Source organism: Empidonax traillii, unplaced genomic scaffold (genome assembly GCF_003031625.1).
Source record: "Empidonax traillii isolate 1590-97213 ecotype Southwest subspecies unplaced genomic scaffold, ASM303162v1 scaffold8:size5222938, whole genome shotgun sequence".
Classification (NCBI taxonomy): Eukaryota; Metazoa; Chordata; class Aves; order Passeriformes; family Tyrannidae; genus Empidonax; species Empidonax traillii.
Window position 1 is genome coordinate 549,064 of NW_020955201.1, and position 26,181 is coordinate 575,244.

Consider the following 26,181-nt stretch of genomic DNA (forward strand, 5'->3'; position numbering starts at 1 on the left):
TTCTGTAAGATAAAACCACCACAACTTCCATGTAAAGATAAGGATATGTTAAAAGTTAAATAAAATACTTGCTATAATGGGCTCCCATCTACAAAGCACAGAGTGTTCTTTGCATATCCGATACACAAATGTTGATTATGATGCCTCTTAATGTAGGTAAGTTGTTCTAAAAGCATTAGCTGTTATGCAAACATAGCAGACTAAACCTTACAGAATTCCATATTTCCATATTAATTTATATTTCAAGAAGTATAAATGATGTGACATAGCTCAGTTAGACTCATTTTACCATCATGCTTATTTTCTTTCTTTTAGGTGTGTGGTACACCTGAATACATAGCTCCTGAAGTGATACTGAGACAGGGTTATGGAAAACCAGTGGACTGGTGGGCTATGGGAATTATTCTTTATGAATTTCTAGTTGGATGTGTACCATTCTTTGGAGATACACCAGAAGAGCTGTTTGGACAAGTAATCAGCGGTGAGGATAATCATAAAAAGAAAAAAAATTTCAATTTCTGTTAATAGTAAATGTATTTACATCTTTACTGATAGACTGGGTTTTCAGGCTAGTTTTGCTCAAAAACCCCACCATTAGTGTAATATTGTAGAACACAATTTGCTATCAAAGTAGTAAGAATAAATATGGATTAAAAGCTGAACTTACTATATATTTTTCAAAGTACAGGAATTCAGTGATATATAGCAAAATGGTTAAGCTGCACTGTTAGGAAAAGAAAAGCAGTATCAGTAAAAAATTCGTGCTACTATGGCAATAGTGATTTCAGTCTTTGGTAAACAAATTATACCAGAGAAGAAACAGTTAAAATAAATTTGCATAAATGGGAAAATGCCTCATGGCACAAAGAAGAAATTAACAAATATGTAATAAAACTCTAAAACAAATGTCTCCCAAATAATAAATAATGAGAAAGAGAAGGAAACAAACTCAGTTCACAGATTGTTAATGATTTCATTGGTGATTGTTGTAGTGTATTGTTATTTCTATAGCAGCTGTTCTTCTTCCATTTAAAATTCAGTAACATTTAAGATCTTAACCTGCAAACTGACCCTAAGTGTTATATGGCTTGTGACAAAACTGAATGATAATTAAACAGACTTGTTCATTATCCTACCTGCTGTTTCCATGAATTTCCCAGATGCATAGATGTAGAGGTTCTCTATTTATGACACAAGTTGAACAAAATGGCACCTCTGCTACTATTTCCCTGTCTGTTTTATGGTCTGTTTAAAATGTCCAGAAGCTAAGAATGCACCTCTGCTTCCTTATTCTCTTGAGAACGCGACAAATCCCCTTTTATACTCATCTTGCTTTCCTCTGTCCAAGTTGAAAGCCAGGCTTGTTTGTAAACTGTATTGAAGTGCCTGTGACCCCTTTATACAACATCCTAGCTGTTTGTGGATTTATAACGATGTTATAAATTGTGATATGCTGAGGCCTGAGTGGCAAAAAGAATGAACTGTTTAATTAACACAAGGAGCAAATTATGTTTTTATTCTGAATGCCCTGTGGCTGCAATACATATTTGTAAGTCTTGCCACTGTCTTCTTCGTAGGTTGCCTTTCCTGCCCCCAAATTTTCTCCCTCAAGGAAAACTGTGGGAGGCCTCAGTGTAAACTTACATGCCAAAAGTGATAGGAGTTGAAAATATTGCTCCAGAAACAGATTATGTTTCATGCCTGTTTATTTCAATACTTTTCCTTAAACTCTGAAATACAAAGGTTAAACTTGTGTGTAGCTTCTGATGATTTTTTCTCCAGTTATGATTATTTTGAAGGAGAAGTCTAGATCATATAATGACAACAAAATCCTTAACAGCCTTCTGTATTTCCGGAGCTCCTAATGTTCTGCTTCTCTGTCGCCAAAAACCTTATACCCTCCAAGAAAGTTCTGCAGACTTTTGTCTAAAACCTGCAATATATTGCATTTGTGGAGGCATCTTTTGCTCTAGTTTTCCATGAGCCAAGCATTTTTCTATTTTGTTGCTAAATGCTGTTTTGGGGTAAAGAATACTTATAAGGAAAATGGGAACATAATATGTTTATGGAGTCTGTATAGAGAGTATAAAAGTAGAAGTAATTGGTATCTAACACAAAAAGTTGCCTTAACTCTGCTTTGCTGCTAGGTGATGATGAGAGCTTTCACACAGTTTGTGCTGAATTTTGGTATCAGACTTAAGTAATAACAAACAACTTTCTGGGGTTTTTTTAGATGAAATCAACTGGCCTGAAAAGGATGAAGCACCACCTCCAGATGCCCAGGATCTGATTACCCTGCTGCTCAGGCAGAATCCTTTGGAAAGACTGGGAACAGGTTAGGAGGCACTAATTTTAAATTGTTAATGTTCTTGAAATGGCTTCTGTATTCAGCATTGGGAGCTTTTGTTCATCTGTTTGTTTTACTTGGGAAACTTCTGTCAGGACAAGCTGTATGACAACATTCTATTCTAACCAATGGTATTTTATAGATTCGGACTGGTAATATGAACTTAACAGGATAACTGTTCTTTATTTGGGTTTTTTGAGACTTTACATGCTCTCATTTGCATTTACTCTTAAGTTGATAAGTATAACAGATTTTTCAAAGCAGCCGTTGGATGCTGTTTCTTCGTTATTACAGTGTAAATAACTAAACACAGAAATAGAGAAGGCTTCCTTTTTCACAAGTATCTTAGCTGGCAAATCAGTTCCTCCAGGTTTTAGGATGAGTGATGAGCCCTCAAACTAGTTATTCAGAAATTATTGTCGTTCTCATTCATCAAGCACTAATACCTTGCAAAACTGAGTCCAGTGGTCAGACATATTTTTATATTTTAGGAATCAGTTCATAACTGGCCTTACCACAGCTGCTTGGGGGAAATGTGAGTACAATCCAGGCCCTGAGTATTATTGACTTGGTCCCAAATGACATGTCATCCTTTGGCTTCCTTTGGGATGTGGTGATGGGACTGAGATTAATGAACTGCATGTCCCTTCCTGAATGTCTGGGACCTGTGTGAACAGCCCTTTGACTTCTCTGGAACTGATGATCTAGAGTGAGTGGCATCCAGCAAAGTTTATTGTGGTCTCTTGCCCCGTGATGAACAAATTAAGAGTGAGGAAGGTGTCATGCCTCAGTATGTTCTCCACATGCTACCTTCCTCTTCTGCAGAGGGCACCACTGCCAAAGACAGAATAAAAATCCACAACTAGTTTTATTCTCTTGTCTTAAGTATATTCTTTCCAGGCATTGGTTCATTGCCAGGATGCTTTTGCCTGGTAAACACGGGGTTAATTCAAGACTGTCACCTTGTGAGAGGCTGTGCCAGAATTGGAATGCAAATTCTGCCTCTGTTGCTACAGCTGATTGAGAAAGTAAATTGACTAGAGTGAGTGTGGCTTAACTACTGAAATGGTCAGTGCCATCACGCGGAGCACCTGTGGTGCTCATTTAGGGACTGATGTCTTTAAAGCGTTTGGTCTTTTTAAGAGTTGACAGTCTGAAGAAAGAAATGAGGCAGCCATTTCTTTCAAGCCTGGGGTTTAGAAACTTCAGGAAGGTTGTGGGTTCTGTGTTAGAAGCAGCTCACAAAAATGGAAGCTGCAGTGACGGTTTAGGATAGGCACTGAAAAATAGCACAGCTTATCCCAGGTTCCATCATGAATTTCAATTTATTGCATATTAGCAAGCTGCATAACACTTCATGAAAATTGTAATTGTTTATTTGCTCAGGAGACCTTAGTGGCGTAGGCAAGTTCAAGGAAGAGTTTTGAAGGAGGAAAATGACATTGAAAATACTTCTTTGGGTTTGGAGTATCTGATACCAATCAAGAATTATAAAATTCTGATGTAAAATCCCATTACTGAGCTCAGAGAAATACTCCTTAGCTAGTGACTTATGATGAGATGTGATTTTGGTCTCCTTTGGGAAGATTTAGCTTCTGTGAATTTTTCACTGGTGCAGTCAGAAAAGAATCCAACCTAGAAATCATAGCACTGACTTAGAAACAAATCCTGGAGGTTTTACAGTTTTTCTATGGCTCTCTCTGTACTTAGCCTTGATATTCAGGAGTAGACTAGCTTTATCAATATGCTGGGTTGACCCTGGCTGCCCACCAAGTACCCACCAAGCTGCTCTGTCCCTGCCCTCCTCAGCTCAATGGGAGGAGAAAATATGCAAAAGGCTCATGGGTCAAAATAAGGAAAGGGAGTTACTTTCATGAGGAAAGCTGACTCAACTCAGGGAAGTTAATTTATTGCTAATTAACAATGGAGTAGGATAATGAAAATAGGAACAAATCTAAAACCACCTTCCCTTCACCCCTCACTTCTACCCAAGCTCACCTTCACTCCTCTGAGTAATTTACTTCTCCCTCTGAGCAGGTTAGGAGACAGGACATGGGGGTTACTGTCTCTGCTGCTCCTTTCTTGTCATGCTTTTCCTGTGCTCCAGTGTGGGTCTCTTCCATGGGGTGCAGTCCTTCAGGAAAAGACTGCTTCAGCATGAATTCCTCATTGGGTCACAAATCCTGCCAGCAAAGTTGCTCCAGGGTGAGCTCCACAGGGCCACAGGTCGTGTCAGGAGCCTGCTCCAGCAAGGGCTTTTGCATGGGATCACAGTCTCCTTTAAAGGGGCACCCACCTGCTCCACCTTAGGGTCCTCGATGGGCTGCAGGGGCACAACTGCCTCACCATGGTCTTCACCACTGGCTGTGAAGGAATCTCGCTCCAGCACCTGGAGCACCTCCTGCCCTTCCTTCTTCACTGACCTTGATGTCTGCAGGGTTGTTCATCTCATCTGTTCTCATTCCACTCTTCTGGCTGCTGTTGTGCAGTAGGTATATATTAAGTAATACATACCTGTCATACATTATGGAAATAATGTATTTCTTAAATACATTATCCCAGATAATGCTGATTGGCTGGTGGTGGGTCCATCTTGGAGCTGGCTGGTATTGGCTCTGTTGGATGTAGAGGAACCCTCTGACAGCTTCTCTTAGAAGCCACTTCTGCAGCCCCCCCACTACCAAAACCATAAACCAAATACAGATAAACCAAATACATTCAACCTGGCAGCAGGTTTTGCTGCTGCAGGTTATTTGTTCAGTTTTTAGAATTAGGTGTGTGCTTATTAATGACATCATCTTCCATCTTTCCAGAACAAAATTTCCAGTATTCCATTCTGTTCTTATAATTGTTTTTTAACTTAAAACTAGTGTAAATTGTTAAACACACATTATATCACACGTTACAGCAGGCAGTAATCAATGAGAAGATAATTGATAAGATACTTCCTATAGAATTGTGTATTACTGCCATAAAACACCAAAAGGATCTCTAGGTCAGCAATAGTATTTATCCTGAGCAACTATTAAGAATAATTCTTCATTATTTTATAACTTGTGCTTACTCATCTAGTGCACATATTTATATTTTTGTAACTACTACTATGTCTGATGATTCTGACTAATGTGTAGCTGACAGAAATATCCAGAAAAAAATAGAAATGTTAGAAGGGGGAAAATAATAAAACAGTGCCACCCCTGTTGAAGAATAGCCACAATAAAACAGAGACAGAGAGGATCTCAGACAGGTTTAGGATATTCAAATGCAAATGGGTAGTAGATGTTCGTGCGTACAGTGGTGACAATGCCTTTCTATGATTGTTTGCATTATTGGCCAAGGGTTTAGTTCAGCTAATGCTAGAGGATTTGGTATGGATTGCTCAGTGTTTTTCTCTGGTTCCCCCAGGTGGTGCCTATGAAGTAAAGCAGCATCAGTTCTTCAGGAGCCTTGACTGGAATAGTTTGCTGAGGCAGAAAGCAGAATTTATTCCACAGTTGGAGTCTGAAGATGATACAAGTTACTTTGACAGTAGGTGTTTTATGGTATTAAATAAAAAGGTGATGAATGCTGTGTTTAAATAATCATTGTCTTTAACTCCTGGTTACTGCTTAATAGCCTCTTTATCAGAATCACTGGCAACTTGCAGTTTCACTGGTGGATTGACATCTCAGCAGAAATAGTCTTAAGAATAAAATTAGACTTTGATTTAATATTTAAGCTTGGTATCCATTCTTCCTGATAAATTCAGATATTTTATTTCCCTTGTCTGTAGCTCGTTCTGAGAAATATCACCATATGGAAACAGAAGAAGAAGATGATACCAATGATGAAGATTTTAATTTGGAGATAAGACAATTTTCCTCATGTTCTCACAGATTTTCAAAAGTAAGTAAAAATTACTGTAATCTAATGTATTGTGTGCATAAACATTTTTCAACTATAACGGAGTTTGGAAATTATAAATATACAAGAGATTAATAGGGCATTGTTTTTTCAAGAAACAGTGAAGTTAACTGAAATCAGGCAAGAATAAAATGAGTAACAGTAAATCAAAAGATGGGAAGATCCTGTAGGAAAGTTAATTCTTAAATCTTTTAAGATACTAACGGAAAATTATACAAAAAATGATAGTATTTTCTGTAGAAAATTCATGATGACTTAACAGAAAATTTAGGGGAATTGTTCTGTTAAATGCTAGTACATAGTCTTTACACTGGTTTTCCTGTACATAGTTTTCATGTTGCTCTAGTTGTGTCCTGGGTATCTTGCAGATGATATCATAACAAAGATTACAGTGTTATCCTACAGTACCTATTAATTTAATGACATTAGACTGAAGGAGAAAAACAAGGTGGTGATTAGCATGTGTTTCGGTCAAGGAGAATTGTGGATTTGAAGGAGTGATTTGAGTGCTCTGAATTGAAGGTGAAACTGACTGTCCAAAAGGTAGTATACCTCTCTTAGATGAGAGGCAGTGGACACAGATTGAGAGACAGGAAGTTCTATCTGAAGACAAAGAAACACTCCTTTACTCTGTGGAGTCCCCGTCCTTGGAGATCTTCAAAAGCTTCTTAACATGGTCCGTAGCAACCAGGTCTAGGTGACCCTGCTTGTGCAGAGGGATTGAACAACATGACTTACAGTGGTCCTTTTCACTGTTGTTCTGTGGTTCTGGGAACATCTGTCCTACTGAAGGCTCTGTTACACAGTAATTGATTGGTTAATGTTATGTCATTGCATAATATTATGCAATTATGCATTATGAGTGTATCTCTCAGACTTTGTGCTGCTTGTCAGCTAAGCAAATAACAGACTTCCAGTGATCAGAGTTCATTTTTAATAAAGCATGTATTTATTCTTGAATTCAAGTACATTCTGGTTATTTTTTCTGCTTTCCCCACCTGACTGGTAGACACTAAGACAATTTCTTGGGCGTTAGGGATTTTTGATCTTGCTTGGCATTATGGTTGTGAATTAATCCAAGGTGTACATTAATCCTGTGACTGAGAAGGACCAAGGCTTTGGATTTTGTTTGTACTGGCTTGGTTAACGCTGTGAAATGAGGAGCAAGGTGATTAATTCATGAGAACAGGCTATATTTGTGTATTCATATGTGAGGAGCCAAGAATGCAAATAGGAAGGCATTTTAAGAACACAAACTCCTGAAAATTTGAAAAGGTTCAGGAAGCTTGAACTCTGCACTCTGAAATACTGTATAAGCATTTAGAATCATAGAATCATAGATCCTGCTTATCTTTTTTGTATCAAATTTATGTCAGTGATGAATTGATTTTTGGGGTTTTCTTTGTCTGTAATAGGTTTTTAGTAGTATAGATCGAGTCACTCAAACACAAGGTGAAGATAAGGAAGATGCAGGAGACAAAACAAAAAATGTAACATTGCCTTCTGTGGAATCTTTAAGCTGGAGTTCAGAATATTCTGAAATGTAAGTAGGAGGAGGTCCTGGAATGGGTCTATATCCTGCTTGCCAGGTAGCAGGCCGCCTCATCTCAGTAACTGCGTGACAGTTTGCTTATTTTTAATGCAGACAACAAGTATCTACATCTGTCTCATCTGAGACTGAGAGTAGCCAGCAGCAACGCAGTTCAGGTTTGCTTCCAAAGTTGTCTGTATCAGCTGAAGGAGTACAGGACGATTATACCAGCTCAGTGGGACCTCGGGAGGACCAGGAAAAGTCTGCATTTGTGAATGATGAAATAGTGCAAGATGAACCTGAAGTAACCACTCCAGCAAGTACAATTAGCAGCTCCACACTCTCAGGTAATTGACAGTAGGTCTCTTGACTGATTACATGAGAAACAGTAACAGACCTTCTTTGTTTTACAGTAGTAGTCATCAGAATTGTTTTTAAAAAAAGACATCCAACAGGGATATGGTTTGTGCTCAGGCTTGAGCTAATAAAATCTCATGAAAACATGGGAAAGTTTCAACATTTTTAGAAACTACATGATTTGGTGTCCCTCTTCTGATTCTAGAGGGTTGCTAGGCAAGTGAACAAAATGGTGGCTTGATCATAGAACCTTTGCAGAATTCTTTTGTGAAGAAAAGGAGTGTTTAACACTTTAAGAACTATGTTTATATCTATTCTTACTGAAGTTTGTGATCTTTGGTCATCAAGGAATCTACCATATTGCTATTTTCTAACATGCATTGCTACAACACTGTGTGTTTTTAATTAAGACATCTCAGTGATGTAAACCTTTCAGAACTGGCAGGCTTTCTGTGACAAGTTTGAGTTTTTGATGAAAACCTATGCAAGATGTTCACTTGACGTGAGGCCTTTATTTTCATTGTTTGAAACGTTGTGATTCTTATTCTCTTCACTATTGTGGAAGTTCGTTACCTGTGACAGACTAAGACCAACGTGGTTGTAATACTGAGTTTAGTGGTGCTTGGTATCTTTCTCCTTGTGATAGAAAACCACCCATGTAATAAAAGCAAAAGTTAATAATTTAAAAAAATTACACTTAGTATTTCAATTATTTTAGAAAATTTGTTCGGCTGGTAGCAACTTATGTAGGATTGTAGCCTTTTGTTTACTTTAGAAGTAGTTTACATGAAAAATAAATGTATGGTTAAGCTCTGTAAGGTGAGCGCTGCATATTGAGAGAGAAGACTTGCTTCAGCTTTTTTATCTTATTTTACTTTAGTCAGTGACTACATAAACCTGTTGCTTCAATACATGCTGTTAAACTGTATGCTGCTGTAAGTCTGCAAGAATTACTTAGATTTCTGTAATGTAGTTCTATGAATTTGTTAACAGAAAAATTTGTATTCCACAATTGTACCATTCCCCCTTCCTGCCCCCCCAGTTTTCCCTCAGTGTGTTTATCCCTTCTTCATACAGTTGGCAGTTTCTCGGAACACTTAGATCAAATAAATGGAAGAAGCGAGACTGTGGACAGTGCAGATAATGCTTCAAAGACAGCTGGTGAAGCTGCATCTCACATTGCTCGTCAGCGATTGGAAAGCACAGAGAAAAAGAAGATCTCTGGAAAAGTCACAAAGTCCCTTTCTGCAAGTGCTTTGTCCCTCATGATCCCAGGAGGTAGAGATACATACTTTTGGTCAAAATGTTTGACTTATGCAATGTTACGATGGTTTATGACACAAATGCAAGATTTTGGAGAGTCCAGAATGTATTCTGTGTCGCACATTTTTGTTTCTCTTGTTCACTTGCATGACTAGATGGTGCAGTCGTTAGCAAGTTACAATGGTCACATTACAGTTAAGGGGCCTTCTCTGACAGGCAGAAATGTAACTTAGCAGTGACTTTTTTGACTGTGTGCATGGACAGCAGCATGCGACTTCAGTCCTTGGTCCATCCAACAGCAGGGTTGTAGCTTAAGTTTTAACTGGCTCTCTGTGTATAACTCCAGTAATGGATGTTGGTTACAGCAGCGCATTCAGGATGACTCATTCTCTCTCGTCCCACATAAGAAAAGCGGATAAACAGGAGAGCAATATCACAAGAACAGAAATAGCATGTAGGCTTCTAAATGTACTACATTAACTTAAATGAGGTGATCAAAATTTGGAACCAGAAATAATGCTGTAAGTAAGTGGAAGTATAACAGTAGCATTGAGTGTTTTCACATGAAGCAAAGGTGCTTTACTTTTTCATGGTTCAGAATCAAAGTCCAGACTTACCAAATGAGTACAATTGTATTCACATTTGCACAAACACAGTACATTTAAAACAATAAAATAAAATAAAGTTGTAATTGCTACTGTTGTTGCAAGAAACTCTTGTGGTTTTACATGATGTAGCAGAATGTAGAAATGGAGGCTTGGTACAAGAATCGAGTTACTGTCCTAGGTATCAAGTACATACTGTGGTTTAATTGCAGTAGTCTTTATCTGTATCTGTATGCAGCTGAAACCAAGAAAACAGCTAGCAATTTGTTAAGCACTGCTGGGGTAATTTGGGGTATGGTTTTGGATGTACTCACAGTCACATCTGCTACCAAACTCTGCTTTTCTTTTCATTAATATTTGTTAGGAAAAGGCTGAGAATTGTTCTTAGAAAGTTAGAAATGCGTGTGTTTCCTGTCTGAAAGGAAAAAGCAGTCTATATCTAGCAAGTAGACCTTGAATTTAAAAAATCCAGTTTACACTACAGGGAAAAAAATTCAGTTCTAATATCTGGTTGTTGGTTAAACTTCTCATTCACTAATATGCACACCAGGGGAGGAGGAGAGGATGTTTATACAAAGAAAATTACATATTTTGACACAAAAGTGTCATGAAACTAAGCAAACTTTGTGTGTGCTCAGAATGTACTCTAATACACAGATTGTTTTCTTTCAGATGTGTTTGGTGTTTCTCCTTTGGGAAGTCCTATGTCTCCTCATTCCCTATCATCTGATCTTTCTTCATCCCGAGATTCATCTCCCAGCCGTGATTCATCAGTTGCTTCTGCAAGTCCTCATCAACCGATTGTAATTCACAGTTCAGGGAAAAAGTATGGCTTCACCATCCGAGCCATCAGGGTGTACGTAGGTGACAGCGATATCTACACTGTGCACCATATTGTTTGGGTAAGATAATACTTTTTTTTTTAAACAATATACAACCACAGAAAACTGTAATGGTTTATTCACTTTTTTTTGGTACCTGTGACATCTGTTTGTTGACAATTACTGTAAATCATGATATGCTGAGCAATTTTCCACCCCTTCTTACCATGCATGAAAACTGCCCTGCTCTACAAAGCTTACTTAATACCAGTTGCAACAGTGTTTCAGTGAGCTTTGAAACCATTCCAGCTCCATCTAAATATAAAGATTGAGTAAGTAGTTGATGGTGGATGTATTTGTCTTCTTGTCTGTAACTTTGTAAGTTTCTTCATTTCCAACTAGTTTTATAGAAAGTTCATTAAACAAAGTCTACTCTTGAAGGAATGAAGGTTAAAGGGAGTTAACTTTCTGTACATTTTCTTCATCTCGGTTTTTCAGAACGTGGAAGAAGGAGGTGCGGCTTACCAGGCAGGTTTAAAAGCTGGAGATCTGATTACTCATATCAACGGAGAGCCAGTGCACGGTCTTGTTCATACAGAAGTTATTGAGTTGTTGTTAAAGGTAACTCTTGGACAACTGGGATACAAAGTGATTGCTGTTTTCACCAGTGAGGAGTTATGTTTGTTTCACTGAGATTAGTTACTAGATTTTATGGTTGTTGGAAGTACAAACTCTAATCTGCAATTGCCAAAGATCTGGAGAAAGGTCAATTACTTTCATATATCCTGCTATGATTTCAGTTTTTCTGCCATAGCCTGGCACTGATGCTGAGACAGCTGAAGTAAATTTGAAGCAGTGACACAAAGAGGTGTCTATCTCTCAAAAAACCTGACATTTTCAAGCACTTGCTTGAATGCCTATGTCTTCATCAGGTAATGCAGACTTTTTATGATTGATACTTGTCATTTTATAATGACAGAAAATACCTATCTTATTTATTGAGTAATCTGTGCAATCCGTGCTAAAAAGCTTAGCTTAATTATATTTGTTATCTCTTTTGAAAAAGATAAAAGGATGTTTTGCGATTGACAATAAAGATTTTATTTTTCTCGTCTGTTTCATCGATGTAAGTGTTGATATCCTGAGACATGAACGGTCAGTGAATGGACCACTGCGCAGTTACGACTGTTCTTTGTGGATTTTTTTTCTGTAGAAGCTTTCATCTTGAAAATTACAGTCTTGGTCAATCCTTGGTCTCCTCCTGTCCAGCTAAAATTATGGGAATTTCTTCTTATTCTGAATCTGGAATGGAGGAAGTTAGAAAACGTGGCAAAATTGGAGAACTTTCCAATCATCGTTTATTTGATGTGCCTGGCAATGTCTGCATAGGGTTCCCTGCACTAATAGCTCTTACTCTGATGCTGGAGTTCTTTCTTGTTGCGTTCATGTTTGTGGCATAGATTGAATTCAAGGCCAAGTTGTCTTGTGTTACACATATTACTCACACTTAAAGCATCTTCCTTTGTTTTGGCAGAGTGGCAACAAAGTCTCAGTAATGACAACTCCTTTTGAAAATACTTCTATCAAGACAGGACCTGCCAGGCGAAACAGCTACAGGAGCCGAATGGTCAGACGCAGTAAGAAGACCAAGAAGAAGGAGAGTTTAGAGAGGTGAGTAATCCTTTGCTTTCATGGTAAATGCATTTCCTTGTGTGTGTTTGTATGTACCTAACAATAAATTTTAAATATGAAGTTAATACAGCTTTCTGTCTTGTCTTCTACATAGGTTTATGTTCTTCTCTGAGATTCTGTGGCCTTCTAATTTTGTTTTGCTTAAACTGGATCTGCTAAAATAACCTAAACATTTTGCGTGGTACACATATAGATATGGAGGAAAAAGTTAATAACTGAATTGGCATCTTATTTTATGTTTATGTTTTTGTACTTGTTTAATTAAACTTCCTAGTGCTAAGTTTTTGAACATTTTTAGTTGGATAATAAGTTTATGTATGCTTTGTAAATACATCACTAATACTTTATAGGTATTCCTTCAGTTTTGGTGGGTTCCTAAATTATGCAAATGAAGATTTATACTCATAAGGAGCTAATTGTTCTTCTGAAATAAAGTGAATAAATTTTAGTATGAATAGATTTAGTTACAGCATCTATTCCACCTATTAGCAAATCAGAATGTTTTCTGAACTTCATGCTCACCAGTGTGGTTTGCTTTCATATAAAGATAGATTTAATATTTTCATAATGGGAGAGGAAACCAATGTCAGCTTGCAAGAGTTTTGCCTGTAGTAATAGTATCTTCTGTGCATCTTAACTTACGATTAATGCTGTGCTTTTTTCACACAAGGAGAAGATCTCTCTTTAAAAAGCTGGCAAAGCAGCCCTCGCCTCTTCTTCATACCAGCAGAAGTTTTTCCTGCCTGAACCGATCCCTTTCTTCTGGGGAGAGCTTGCCTGGGTCTCCAACCCACAGCTTATCTCCTAGATCTCCTACCCCAAGCTACCGTTCCACTCCTGATTTTCCATCAGGTGAGTGTGAAGGAGTGCAGGGCAGAGGAAAAGGACTTAAAGGGTATTGTGCTTTCTGTGAACCCCCACAGATTGGATACACTCAGTACTAAGAGTAGTCAGCTCTGGCAAGCATAGTCATTAAACAGTCTGAAATAGGGAAAAACATTCCTGATGCAAATCAAAGGGTTTTTTTATGATACAGAAGCACATAAAAAGGATTTGTGTGTTCTAAGTTTGTCCCAGCATTTAAATCTCAGTCCAACAGCTGTAAAAGTCTCAGTCCAGAAATCCCAATTTGCAGCAAAAAGGAGAATCTTGCCTAGCAGAGGCTAACTGATAAAAGGGTGAAACTGAGGTAAGTTGCTACATAGTGGAACTAGCATGGGCACTCATGAATGCAGATTATTGCATATTGAAAAGATTGTCTGAGTGCTGAAATATGCATTTTCTGGCTCCTAGAAGCCTCCCCCTTTTTCTTCTTTTACTTCTGTCACAATTGAAGTGTGTACTAGAAGTTGACTGCTGTTGTACAATCCCTTGGCAAAGGTAAATAATCTGGAAAGCTTTGATCATTGCTTTGAAGTGGCAGAAAGCATTCTATTTAAGTAGAAGGAAGAGATAACTTAAAAGGGGATGATGAAAGAGGGGAAAAGAGAGAAATAGCAACATAATTGGAATGATGCAGGGTTTACAACCCAGCCACTTAAAACTCTTCAGATTTCGGAACACTGTGGCAGGAGCTGGAATAGAACATTTTTTTGCTATTTCTCGTTGAACATTTAGACAGAAGATTGAAATTAGAAGATCGAAGAAGTCTTCCTATTCTTATGTTTGTTTGTTTGTGGTTTTGTTCTTTTGTAGGTACTAACTCTTCCCAGAGTAGCTCCCCTAGTTCAAGTGCTCCCAATTCTCCAGCTGGTTCAGGACACATAAGACCCAGCACTCTCCATGGCTTGGGTCCAAAGCTTGGAGGGCAAAGATACAGATCGGGAAGACGCAAATCAGCTGGCAGCATTCCCCTCTCTCCTCTTGCACGGACACCTTCTCCGACACCCCAGCCAACATCTCCTCAGCGATCTCCATCACCGTTGCTGGGACATTCTATTGGAAATACAAAAATAGCTCAATCTTTTCCTAGCAAAATGCACTCACCTCCAACTATTGTAAGGCATATTGTCAGGCCAAAGAGTGCAGAGCCACCAAGATCTCCACTGTTAAAGAGAGTCCAGTCTGAAGAGAAACTTGCACCCTCTTATGGCAGTGATAAGAAACACTTAAGTTCACGAAAACATAGTCTGGAAGTGACCCAGGAAGAAGTGAATAAAGAATTATCTCAAAGGGAAGTAACTCTTCAGAGCTTGGAGGAGAATGTATGTGATGTGCCATCACTCACACGAGTCAGGCCTGCAGAGCAGGGCTGCTTGAAACGACCCATCTCCCGAAAACTAGGTAGGCAAGAATCCATTGATGAGCTAGACAGAGAGAAGCTGAAGGTCAAGGTAGTAATGAAAAAACAAGATTTTGCTGAAAAAGCAAATGCTGCTATACATGAATCTAGCCATGAACCAGAAAATCCCAATACCTTAAGATTGGAAGAAAAAGACAAAAAAGCATTCCAAAAGGTATTAGAAAGATCAAATCAGTTTGAAACAAAAATTGTTGCTTTGGAGACCCAGTCGGCTGGTGGCATACTCAAAGACACCCTTCAAAAGAATGCAAACTTGAGATCAAATGATGCTGTTGCTTTAGATGCACAGATGTTGTGTCAAGGGCCTCCCCCTAATGAACTCAGTCATATTTCTTACGACTTCAAAAGAATTTCTCCTCCGTGTACACTGCAGGATGTGTTACCTCAGTCCTCTGACAGGATGCTAAATGGAAGGGGAGAAAACACAGATAAAATTGTACCAACAAAAGAATTTGCCAAATTAGAAAGATTAGATGGTAAACTTGCAAATATTGATTATCTCAGAAAGAAAATGTCCATTGAAGAAAAAGATGACACTGTCTGTCCAGTGCTAAAACCCAAGCTGACATCTAATGTTCATGAATGCCTTCAACTTACTACAGGCAGACCCATGAACATGCAGCAGGACTCCACTGCATTTGCAGATAGTAGAGCATTTATTGGCAGTGCACATGCTGCTCAGATTAACTCAGGTCCTTTTGTTCCTCTTAAGACCTTGAGTGGCCGAGCAGACATGAATGTGGAAAAACCAGCCCTTATTTCCACTGATGCTCCTGTCAGAAAAAGTCCATCAGAATATAAACTTGATGGGAGGTCTGTTTCCTGTCTCAAGCCGATAGAAGGCACACTAGATATTGCATTGCTTTCTGGTCCACAGGCTTCAAAGACTGAACTTCCTTTGTGTGTGCTGCCAGAAGGGCAGAGCACCAGCAGTGATGGGGGATCTTCTAAACCCCCAGGGCCACAAGGTAGTGGTGGGAAGACAGAAATGGCCTGTCAGAAAGAGCAGTTGTTAAGCTACTCAAAATCTGGCAAAGTCACCATTGCAGAGCCTCAAGTTCTGCACACAGGCAAGGGGTCTCCAAATCCACCAGTTATCCCTGTGGCTGCAGAAGCAGTGACAGAAAAAAAGGTTTCTAGTCCAGCTACTAAAGGCAGTATTTCTGCTATTGAAGCTGTTCAAAAGAAAGATACCTCCCCTTCAAAACAGAAGGACAATTCAGTGGAGACAAAGTCTTGTGTTACTCAAAGTCAGAGTGTTAAAACTACTCAGACATACTCCAAACTTTCTGCTGTCCAAAGCACTCCTGAAAAAGCTACAGGAAAAGAGAAACAAGTACAGAAGGACTTGCCTGCCAAACAGTCAGTAGCCCGGAGAGGTTGTGAGCCTATCCCTGCAAAGGTGGAAGTGATCAGGGAGTCATCTGTGAAGGTATCTGCCTCGGATGTCCTCATAACAAGCTGCTCCAAAAGCAATGAAAAAAGTTGTGCTGAATTTGCCATTCCACCTCAGATGCAAGGAAGAATGCAGCCAGCTGCCCCAAAGGCACAGCCTAAGGATGGCAGAGAATCACTGAAACAGCTAGGAAAAGATGACAGCAGTGTTGGTAAAAGTTTTGTGGAAAGGGACATAATCAAGCAGAAGGTTGAATTCAAGAAGGTTACTTCAGAGTCAAAGAGTGAAGCTCTTCCTTCCAAATGGCCTGTGCAACCCTCAAAAGATTGCGATGATAAAACTGAGAAGCTGGCACCAGTTTCCTCTGTGCAGAAGGACAATGCCAAAGATTTAGGAAAGAAAGATCATAAACCACTTGCTGATACTAGGCTTCAAACCGCTGAAAGAGAACAGTCCAGCCAAGTTCCTCGGCAGCAAATTAACACTTCAGGCTCACCTGCTGTGAAAGACACGGTAAGCAGACACTGCACTGTAGAAGTTCATGTAGGTGTACAAGAACATGTGAAACTTGCTGCCACCTGTGTGGAAAGCAGCACTAATAAACACAGGCCAGCCTCTGATACAAGTTCCTCTAAGTCTAAATCCTTGGATAAACAGACATTGTCACAAAAACCATGCACTCCAACAATAAAAGAAAAAGAAACTGTTATTCAGTTGTCTGCCAGCTCCCGGAAGGATGGGAAACACGCCAGTAAAAATGTACTAGATCACCTTTCTTCTGTTCCAGGCTCTTCAAGAAGAATCAACAGTGAGCATGTGCAGGCTGAAAGACCTGTGAGTTTGGATCATGGTTCAGTCACCACCCTCCAAATGAGCAGCACCACCCCTGACACCAAAGCCAAATCCTCTGCTGTGGGCCTGTTACCAGCAGGCCTAGAGAGTTCTAAGCAGAGGCAAGAACCAGCAGGCTTGGGGGAATCTGCTGATCAAAAGCAACTTCACTTCAGTGAAAAACAAACCACATCTCCAAAGTTTTCCACTGTGAAAGATTGCCTCTTGCGGAACAAAGAGGCAGACAGAAATCCTAGTAATGAGACGATCTCTACAGACAAAAGACCCGAAGGAAAAGTATGCACTGATGCACTTTACGTTCAGCTTGACAGTGGGAAAGTAGAGCCCACCCTTTGTCTTCCAAACTATGATGCCAGAGGGAAAGGAGCAGAAAAAGTGACCACAAGTAGCAAAAGCCTTCAAGATATAAAAGGGAAGGGACAAGTTAATCAGAAACAGCCAGAGGATGCAAATAAGCAGACTGCAATAAAACATTTGTCTGCTGCTAGCGGGCAGAGTTCTTGTCGTGTGGCTGCAATACCAGGAAAGCCGCTGACTTGTTCATCCAATTTCTCTGAATGTAGGCAAGAAGTACCTGTTTTGGCTTCCGCCAAGAGTGATGCAATTTCAGCAAAGGTTAAAGCAGGCTCACCTGAGCTTCCTGCAACTTGCAAGGAACTAAATAAGAAAAGCACCTCTTCCACAGGGAGCAGTAAGGCAGAAATGACTAAAAGTGTTTCATTGATGGCCTTGCACAGTGCTGCTATTGTAGCAGAAGCCTACTACCCTGCATCAGATCTTGGGGGGAAACCAGGAAGTCAAGAAAAGCCTCTTTTTGTTAGCACTGTGGATGTAAAGGGAAAAGACACCGTTTTGGCTCAGCAGTCTGCCTCAAGAAAACAGAGTGTAGGTAAAGATTTATCCAGGTCAGCAGCCACACCTGACCGCCCTAGCGCACTTTCAGATGACAAAGACTCAATCCGGCAGCGTCGAGGAAAGGAAGCTTCGCGGAGCAGTGCTCACAAAAAATCCTGTTAACTGTAAGACCTGGCAAGTGGAAATTCAACACTAGCTAAAACAATTTCAATATGTTGTACTGCCTTTAAACCAGCACTGTGTCGTGTGTTTGTGCGGCAAAGTTTTCATGTCACTGAAGAAACAATACAAGGGGATATGTAAAGAGAGGACTTTTTTCAAAATGCCTTTCCAATTGAAACCGGTAAAACTGTTACCATATAGTATTTGTACAAATATACCTTTGCAGCCAAGAGCTGTTGAAGAAAATATTTCCTCTGTAAATACTTAGTGATGTGTTTGGGGGTCGAATGTAGCATATCTACTTTGCTGCTGGTTGCATTGTTTCCTCTTTCCCTTTTTAAGATAGTTGCTTAGCCACTTATTTGCCATACTGAAATATGAAACCAAATTATTAAAACAGACTTGGCATGGACATGCACAAGTACAGGTCTGACTGGAAAGAACCAGGCCACATTTTTACTTACTAAAATTCCTAAATAGAGGTTAAAAAAATACTAGTACAGAATAAATATGGTGACCTATTGTGAGTTTTTACATGTATTTTTAATAATCTGATTTTGATAGTACTGTACCTGGCTGACTGCTTCACCAGATCTAACATAAGACATAAGTGCATCTCCCTACTGCACAAAGGCTGATTAGAGTAGGTGTCCTTAAAGCTATGGGAAGACCACTTAATTATCAGGGCATCCCAGCAAGAGTCATATTCTGTGGTGAAATAGTGGTTCTTGTCTATTGGGAGTGTGTTCTGTGACCTTCACCTCAGATAAGGCTCTAACTCTCTGAAGCACATGCCATGTGCTTAGTTTTTGCTGCAATCCTCTCAAGTTCCTTGAGCTTTTTTAAATTCAGGCCCTTACAGTGCGAGGCACAAGTATAAGCACATGACTGGTAGTACTAGTACGTTCATCCCTGTTTTCAATACATTTAGAGAATACATATTATGGCATATAGGTCTGTGTAATTAGTGTCATAATGCTATAGCTCTTTTCTATTTTATGACAAGTAAGGTAAAAAAAAAAGAAAAAAAACCAGTTTCAGTAGTTTCAATATCATATCTTCAAAAAAATTTAGGATATCTGATACATTTTAATACATAGCAGGGGCCTTATGTTATAGACTTAACTTGCTGTTTTTAGCAAGTAACTGGGTTTCACATTCATTTCTAAATGCATTAAGTAGCTCCATACATTTCATAACATAATCTTTTTATTTGTATGCAAAAAAAGTTAAATACTGTAATTACAAAAAAAGCATTTTGTAACAAAGGAACCTGCTGGAGCTATTTGGTGCTAGAATGTTACCGTCTTTTTACTTTTGCTAAGCCTTATTTAAATTTTATATACTGTGGAACATGTAGACTTTAATCGTTTTAGTGTTGGGATATTTGATTTGTTTTGAGAGATGAAAGGTAAAATTTGAAACATGTACAGAAGCACTACAAAATGCCCTTGCAGTAAGCATGGGTTTTAATAATTGGGGATCAATAGAACGGTCATTTTGCTTATTTCTGTTTTCTGTAACCATAGTAGAGCTAGGCCCCTACTTTTACACCAATGCTTGTGGTTTGTCTTTCTGTCTCAAAAGCTAGAAAATTGTTCATAAAAGCACAGTGTAATCTTGACTTGGAGATTTGTGTGACAATAGACAGTGTGCAGAATTCATTTCCTTCTGCTGAAAACTTTATTGTACTGACAAGTTGAGTTGGATTACAGCAAAACTGTCAGGAAAAGCCAATACCACAAACAGCTTCTGAGAACTGTGGCACTAGAACATTAATACTGCCTTTGATGCATTCACAGAGGAGCTAGTGAGCAATGGATAATAATTTTGGAGAAGTGTTAAAAAGAAAATGGTCTCAACATTTACAGTTCACCTGTGCTTTGGCAGTTACTGCAAATGAATGCTAATGCACTTCAAAATAACATTTCTGTCTGGAAGGTATTTCGTAGTTTACAGTCTCTGCATTTTTTAACTATCCTCTTGTTTCCTTTAAAGCAGATCTAGCTTTTGTTTACAGTATACCTTTATGTATATTTTGTATAGTTCATTATCACTTCTGACAAATAAGTTCTTTGCATTTTGGAAGTGTAACAGTGTATAAGCTTGTGTTTATGTAGTACCTGTTTGTTGGTGTTTACTTTACAAGTGAGCTGTTAAGAGATCCTCCTGCCTGTGTTTCTTGGTCAGTCTTAATGTGATTGTAGATCTGATGTGTTCTTTTGTAGACTTCCTGCAGTAGACTTCTCAGCTTCCAAAAAAAAAAAAAAAAAAAAAAAAATTGTTAGGGTCTGTGCAATAAAGTGTTTGCAGTCTTATTTTCTCTAAGAAACTCCTTATGGATGTCATAATTGTTATATATTGAACACAATTATTTATACTTAAGCAGTTGCATAACAAAATAAAAAGTCAGCATGAAACACTGCTGTGTTAGCATTTTTTCTTTAACTTCTCTCACTGCTATAACTTAAGGCACATCTCTGCTCTACTCAGAGGCAGGAAGGTTTTTCTTCTTTTGGGCCAACTCAGTGGATCCCTTAAGGTATGTGCTGGCAGAGGGTATTGCATGAGGAAATGCAGTTTGGTCTGGGGGCGATGGACAGCTTATTCTGTGCTGTTCAGCATCGTTGTTTGCAGGATGTCTTATGAACGGCATTTTTGCAGGCAAATAGAGCAGAGATGACACTGTAAAGAAAAAGAGGAAAAATACAACACATACCATATACAGCAATCTAAAACAAGTTGTGCAGAGAGAAAGGGATGGATTTCAGGAAAGTCTTAATACTCTATGTGCAAACAGATACTGCACAGGAAGACATTTTGCCTTCTCAGCTGTCTTTGAGTTTTCACCAAGTGAAGTCTACAAATGTGTTTACACCACGTTAGGAGGCATTTCAGAAACCGGTGGTGGTTAAATCCTGTGGTGTTCTCTCTAAATAAAAAGGCATTTCAGAATACCTTTCAGCCCAGCATGCAGTTTCCAGTCACTAATATTTGTGTATCTCATGCAGTTACTATCTGATACTTGCAGGAATTTTTTGTATGCCTATGGAGTGTTATGCCCCCTTTTTAACGTCACTATTTGTTGAAGCCTTCCCTGAATTCAGAGGGAAACAATGGAAGAAGCAGGTCGTTCTTGGATGGTGAGCACGCTGGCAATCATGCTGGATTGTTGGATAGTGGAGGCTGCCCAATTAAGCAGTTGGATTTTCAGAGGAAGGGGAGAATGCACCTTGAACCCCAGGCTGAGTTCAGGAATATCCCTACCTTGCTCCCAAGGACAAGTTAGGATGTGCTTCCCTTGGGCAGCTTGATATGCTCAGAAATCTCTCCCTTGAACAGCCCCTGCAGAAGGGCTTGCTTGGGGGAGGCAGCTCATGCGGCTTTGGTGTTGGGCAGCTAGAGCGCAGTGCCTGCTGACGGGATTAGGAGGGGCTTCACTTGCAGAGAGGGGCAGTGGCCACACGAACAGGGAACATGAACCAGCAATACAGAGAGCTGTGAGGAGAGGCAGCACTTTGGTACCCCGAATTTGGGCATGTTTGTAGGCAACTGAAAAAGGAGGCACACATGGCTACGAAGGGGAGGAGGAGAAGCTGCAGGGTAAGGCAGTGACAGTGAGGTGAAGGCATCTGAAAGCTGCAAGAATACACATCGTATGTGTCTGATCTGCTAATAGACAATAAAAGGGGCTTTTCCTGAGAGGTAGTTCTTACCAGAGAAGACCAAGCTGGGATTCTTGTCAGCAGTATCATCAGAAATGAGCAAAAACTTTGTAATCCAGCACTAATCTTAGAAATTTTAGCTAGTTCAGCATGTTATAGAGGAAAATGCTGAGGAAATGCCTTTGGGCTGGAGCTGAAATTGAATGTGGAGTCCTGCATGGCAAGTGCTGAGAGAGAGCTTGCCTTCCGTGTCTCAGAGAGCAACTTCAGCTCCTGGCATAACACAGCAGGGAGCCATGCTGGGACAGGGCATGACTCCATGTGGTGTATGCTCTGCCATAGGACAGAAGGGTCATACCCCCCAAAGAAGATTGTGGCTATACATCTGTATTAGCCTGTTATTAAAGCACTAGTGACATAAATCACTTTATGGTAACACAGGGCAGATGAGCAGGCACGGCAGTCTTCCATTAGATCCTTGGTCAGATGCACATACTCTTGTCTTGCTACTGGGTTTATTCAGATATGATGGCAGGGAAAGTGATTTGGTTTTATGTAAATAATAACTCTTTATTCCTGCCTAGCTGTTGCATATCCCATTGGAGCAGAAAGACTCTAATTTCACTCCAGGAATGCCCACCAGAAGCCCTGTGAAGTAGCTGTTGTTATGAGGGGCACCTGTGGGATGAGGTGCACTTCTCTCTCTGCAGCTTCTAGTTTTCTCTCCTGGGCTGCAGCTGGAAAGAACAGTCTACTCTAGGCTGGCACAGGAATGTTTCATAGCTATTGGCATTGGGGTTTTTTGCCCTGTGCAAGCAAATGTGGTGCCAACAGATCTTGACCAAATCTACAAATTTTATGGTTAAAGATGAAATTGTTGCCAGTCTCTGCTTATTGTGGAGTCTAGAAAATAGCATAGGAGCACAGCCTGCCTCAGGGTGGGAGATGCACAGACAAGGTCCAATGGTCATGAATTTTCTAAGGATCAAGAATATTTTAAAGAAATATTTTAAAGAAATCATAGAAGTGATACAGGCTGTTTCTGACAGTCCTGCAGCATTATGTCTTACATGACTATGAATGCTGTGCCTGTTCTTCACAGATAGTTTTTTTTTTTTTTACTGTTTAGCAGAGTGGGGTGCACTACTGCCAGCTCTTAAACAACATTGCTTTTCAAGGATATTTGATAGAAGGTGGGATTTGGTTTTTTATTGGTTCTTTTTTGGTGTTTTTTGTTTGTTTGTTTTTGACAGTGATGGTGGTACGGTTTTCTTTTCTTAAAGAGAATATTGGACCTTGGATCTTCCCTTTACAAGTGCATTACTATACAAGCTGGTACGGACTGGGATTTCTCTATAAGACAAGTTATTTATATTCAAGTTTATTTTTTCGGTTCTAATTTTTTCATTATTTTTCTAAAAGTTATAATACAAAGGGTATTACAAAGTTAAGAAAACAAAGGTCACAAACAAAACCAGTACAATGTCTTTCCACATAACACAATTGTTATAGATATTTTTCTGTGTCTCCATAATAAACATAAATTCGCTGCTAATTTTGCTGGAAATACAAAGCACCTTGAATGAACATGGTACCACAGGAGAAAACAGCCAGGAAAACTGCAATGATTTCTGCTGTGTTCATCCCACAGGAGAACAAGACGGTGGCCAGCTGAGTCCCAACTTGTTCCTTCAGGGTCCTCTATTTTATTCAGATTTGGCTTGTACGAGGTGATTAAACCAATATTGGAGCAGGTGCAGTCCAGAGGGTTATAACTTAAACTGATTATGCAGTGGCCAGCTAGGGACACTAGTTTGTCACCTGGTGCAATATGGATCCTGTTATTGGCAAAACTGAGATAGATACTCTTGAGATTTGAAAATGCATCTGTGCTGAATGCAGTAAGTTTGTTGTGGCTCAGATCAACGTGTAACTTCTTGAGGCTGTGAAATACTTGGTTGCTTATTGTTGTCAGTTCACTAGATGATAATATTAGCACCTCTAAATTGGATAGCTGTTGGAACAGATTGTGTTTTGGCATGATCCCCAAGCCAAAGTTGTTTTGACTGATGTCCAAGAGCATGAGGTTTTCAAAGCCTTGAAAGTGATGCTGAATATTCATATTAGTGTGGGAGGAGGAAAGATTCAGCACTTGCAAGATATGCAAATTTTAGAAAGGGCCCTGTGAAGTGTTAATATGAAAAGGAGTGAAGGTTAGGTCAAGCAGCTGTAGGTTAGGACTGTCCTTAATGAGCACATCCTGCAGATGGAGCTGTATGTTGTGGCTCAGATTCAGGTAAGGAAGACTGCTCAAACCACTCAGCGCTTCATTACAGCACTTAGAGCTTGCAATATGACTCTGACTTAAATTCAAGGTGCTGAAGCTTTGCCAGTTTCTTCAAACAGCCAGAGCCCAGCTGCAGGCCCTTGATGTGAAGTGAGGTAAGGGAGGGGAAGGCAGCAGAGTTGATGTTGCAGAGGTGCTTAAAGGAGTTTATAATGAGAACTAACTCTGCTAGCAAGTTCCTGCCACTGATGCCAGGGCGCAATGCAGGGATGTGGATTTGGGTTGGATCCAGTTTTTGGAGCTTGGTTAAGCACTGAAATGTATCAGCACTGAGATTTCTGAAATGCCGTAACTGCCAATAGAGATCCTTGACAGAGATATTAGAGGCTTTGTAAAACATCTGGGCTTATGTAGGGATCCTTTTCCTCACTATAAAATGTTCCCAGACAAAGGGGCTCAGTTGTGGAGTTCTGTATCCCTGCCAGGACCCCAGAGACATCAGCACAGCCCCCGAAGTCTGAACTAGAAATGGGACTGGAAGGCTCTAGGTTCAATATATGTAATGTCACTGCCTTTCAAGAAGAATATTGCTGATATTCTGCAGAATATGGACATCTACTGCTGTGATTGCTCATATGTTGTTCGTTTGAAAGTCAGTACGTTTGAGGTTTTGAGTGGGAAAGTTGGGAAGAAGCTGCAATGAAGGATTTTGGTTGCTGTCCAAGATGAGGGTATCTAAGCTGTCCAGATTTGTCATTGGAAAGAAAGAGATACTGGTTATTCCTGTCTTTGTCAAGACAAGGTGCTCCAGGGAATGTGGGCCAGTGAATGCTGTGTCAGACAGAAACATAAGCAGGTTTCCTGTCAGCACAACTGTCTTCAGCTGCCTGTTGCTGTGAAAGGTGCCGTCATACACCCAGTTGATCTGACACCTTGAGAAAACAATAGAAAGCGGCATCAGTGGCCTGTCCCACAAAACTCTCCTGGAATATGTGATTACCCAAGCTGAACCTCGTGTCTGTAAAAACTCATGATCAGTTGCCTTCACCATGATAAAGTGTCTTTTTCAGTGATGCTTGTCTGGTACTTTTAAGTTCACATTTAATTACAGGGTTCTGCTGAGAAGAAAAACCTGCCCTGAAATGGTGGGTGTGAGGAGGCATTTGTGGGAGGCAGGGAGACAGGAGGTTTTTAATGTCCGACTAAATAAAATGAAAATTTCTAAGGAATTCTGGAGTGAAGGCAGAACATTGAAAATGAAGTAGAGTATTTCTGTTGTGACAGGTAGTTTTTCAGGAATCTCCCTCAATCCTAAACCTTCACAGTTACAGCTTTTATTTGCTGTAATCTGTGGAAAACATACAGTGAAGCTGAAAGAGCTATGTACTGTGAATATAAATGGCACTTGGGGAAAAACAACAACAACAACAACAAAAACACAACAACTAACACAACCCCCAAATAAACCCAAACGGAGTTTTGAATTATTGAAAATGCAGCAGCCAAAACCCTAGGAAGCCTCAACATAGGCTTGTAATGGACAGCCCTGGGGTTTTGAGGCCTGTGTTTTTAAAACAAATGCCTTGAATCTCTCTTGTACTAATTTAAAGCGTATCTCATTTGCAGTACTTTCTTATTAAAGTTAGCACATACAAGAATTGTTTACTCTTCTGAATGAATTATTAATCATTAAAAAAAGGATTCCTACAAAGTAGTTTTAAATTCTGAATGTCATGAGTTTTGTAACAAAACTTATTCTAAGAGAAGTCTTAAGTAAACCTTACAGAAAGGAGGTAAAAAAACCCAAACAGGTCTGGAAAATGTTTCTAGAAAGTATGTGGTCACATTAATTGAATATGAACTGCATTTACACACTGCAGTGAGAAGACAGCAGGAATGTTTAGCTCAGGCTAAGAAAAGGTCATACCTGATATGCTTAGTCTTTAAAATGCCCATGAAGGATTTTCAATTTAAGCAAAAATAAATCAATGTATTACACAGAGAAGTCTACTCTGTGGCTACCAGGGAAATTCATTAAACGTGCCTGACCCACCTTTGTCAGGTGATTACATGGAAGTCAACCAGAGTCTGGGAAGCACCACCCTGAAACAGGCTGCCTCACTGCTCCAAACGCTGGGAATAC

The 26,181-nt window shown here is 39.6% G+C and overlaps 2 protein-coding genes across 10 annotated transcripts in view; one reads left to right on the forward strand and one right to left on the reverse strand.

Annotated features, from left to right (window-relative positions):
* MAST4 (microtubule associated serine/threonine kinase family member 4) overlaps positions 1–20,367 on the forward strand; it is a 276,825-nt gene extending 256,458 nt beyond the window's left edge. For all 9 annotated transcript variants that reach the window (XM_027882167.1, XM_027882177.1, XM_027882185.1 and 6 more), the window contains 12 exons: positions 316–481; positions 2,234–2,335; positions 5,753–5,875; positions 6,120–6,232; positions 7,666–7,793; positions 7,896–8,128; positions 9,216–9,416; positions 10,679–10,908; positions 11,326–11,448; positions 12,362–12,498; positions 13,190–13,371; positions 14,215–20,367. In XM_027882167.1, the coding sequence (XP_027737968.1) occupies positions 316–481; positions 2,234–2,335; positions 5,753–5,875; positions 6,120–6,232; positions 7,666–7,793; positions 7,896–8,128; positions 9,216–9,416; positions 10,679–10,908; positions 11,326–11,448; positions 12,362–12,498; positions 13,190–13,371; positions 14,215–18,086 (5,610 nt within the window). In that variant the 3' untranslated portion in view covers positions 18,087–20,367. The remainder of the gene's footprint in view (positions 1–315; positions 482–2,233; positions 2,336–5,752; positions 5,876–6,119; positions 6,233–7,665; positions 7,794–7,895; positions 8,129–9,215; positions 9,417–10,678; positions 10,909–11,325; positions 11,449–12,361; positions 12,499–13,189; positions 13,372–14,214) is intronic.
* Positions 20,368–20,571: 204 nt separating this feature from the next.
* CD180 (CD180 molecule) lies at positions 20,572–24,996 on the reverse strand. The gene is given in 5 exon segments (XM_027883810.1): positions 20,572–20,771; positions 23,435–24,128; positions 24,130–24,421; positions 24,423–24,594; positions 24,597–24,996. Coding segments are annotated over 5 exon segments (1,758 nt in total).
* Between the last annotated feature and the right edge of the window lie 1,185 nt (positions 24,997–26,181).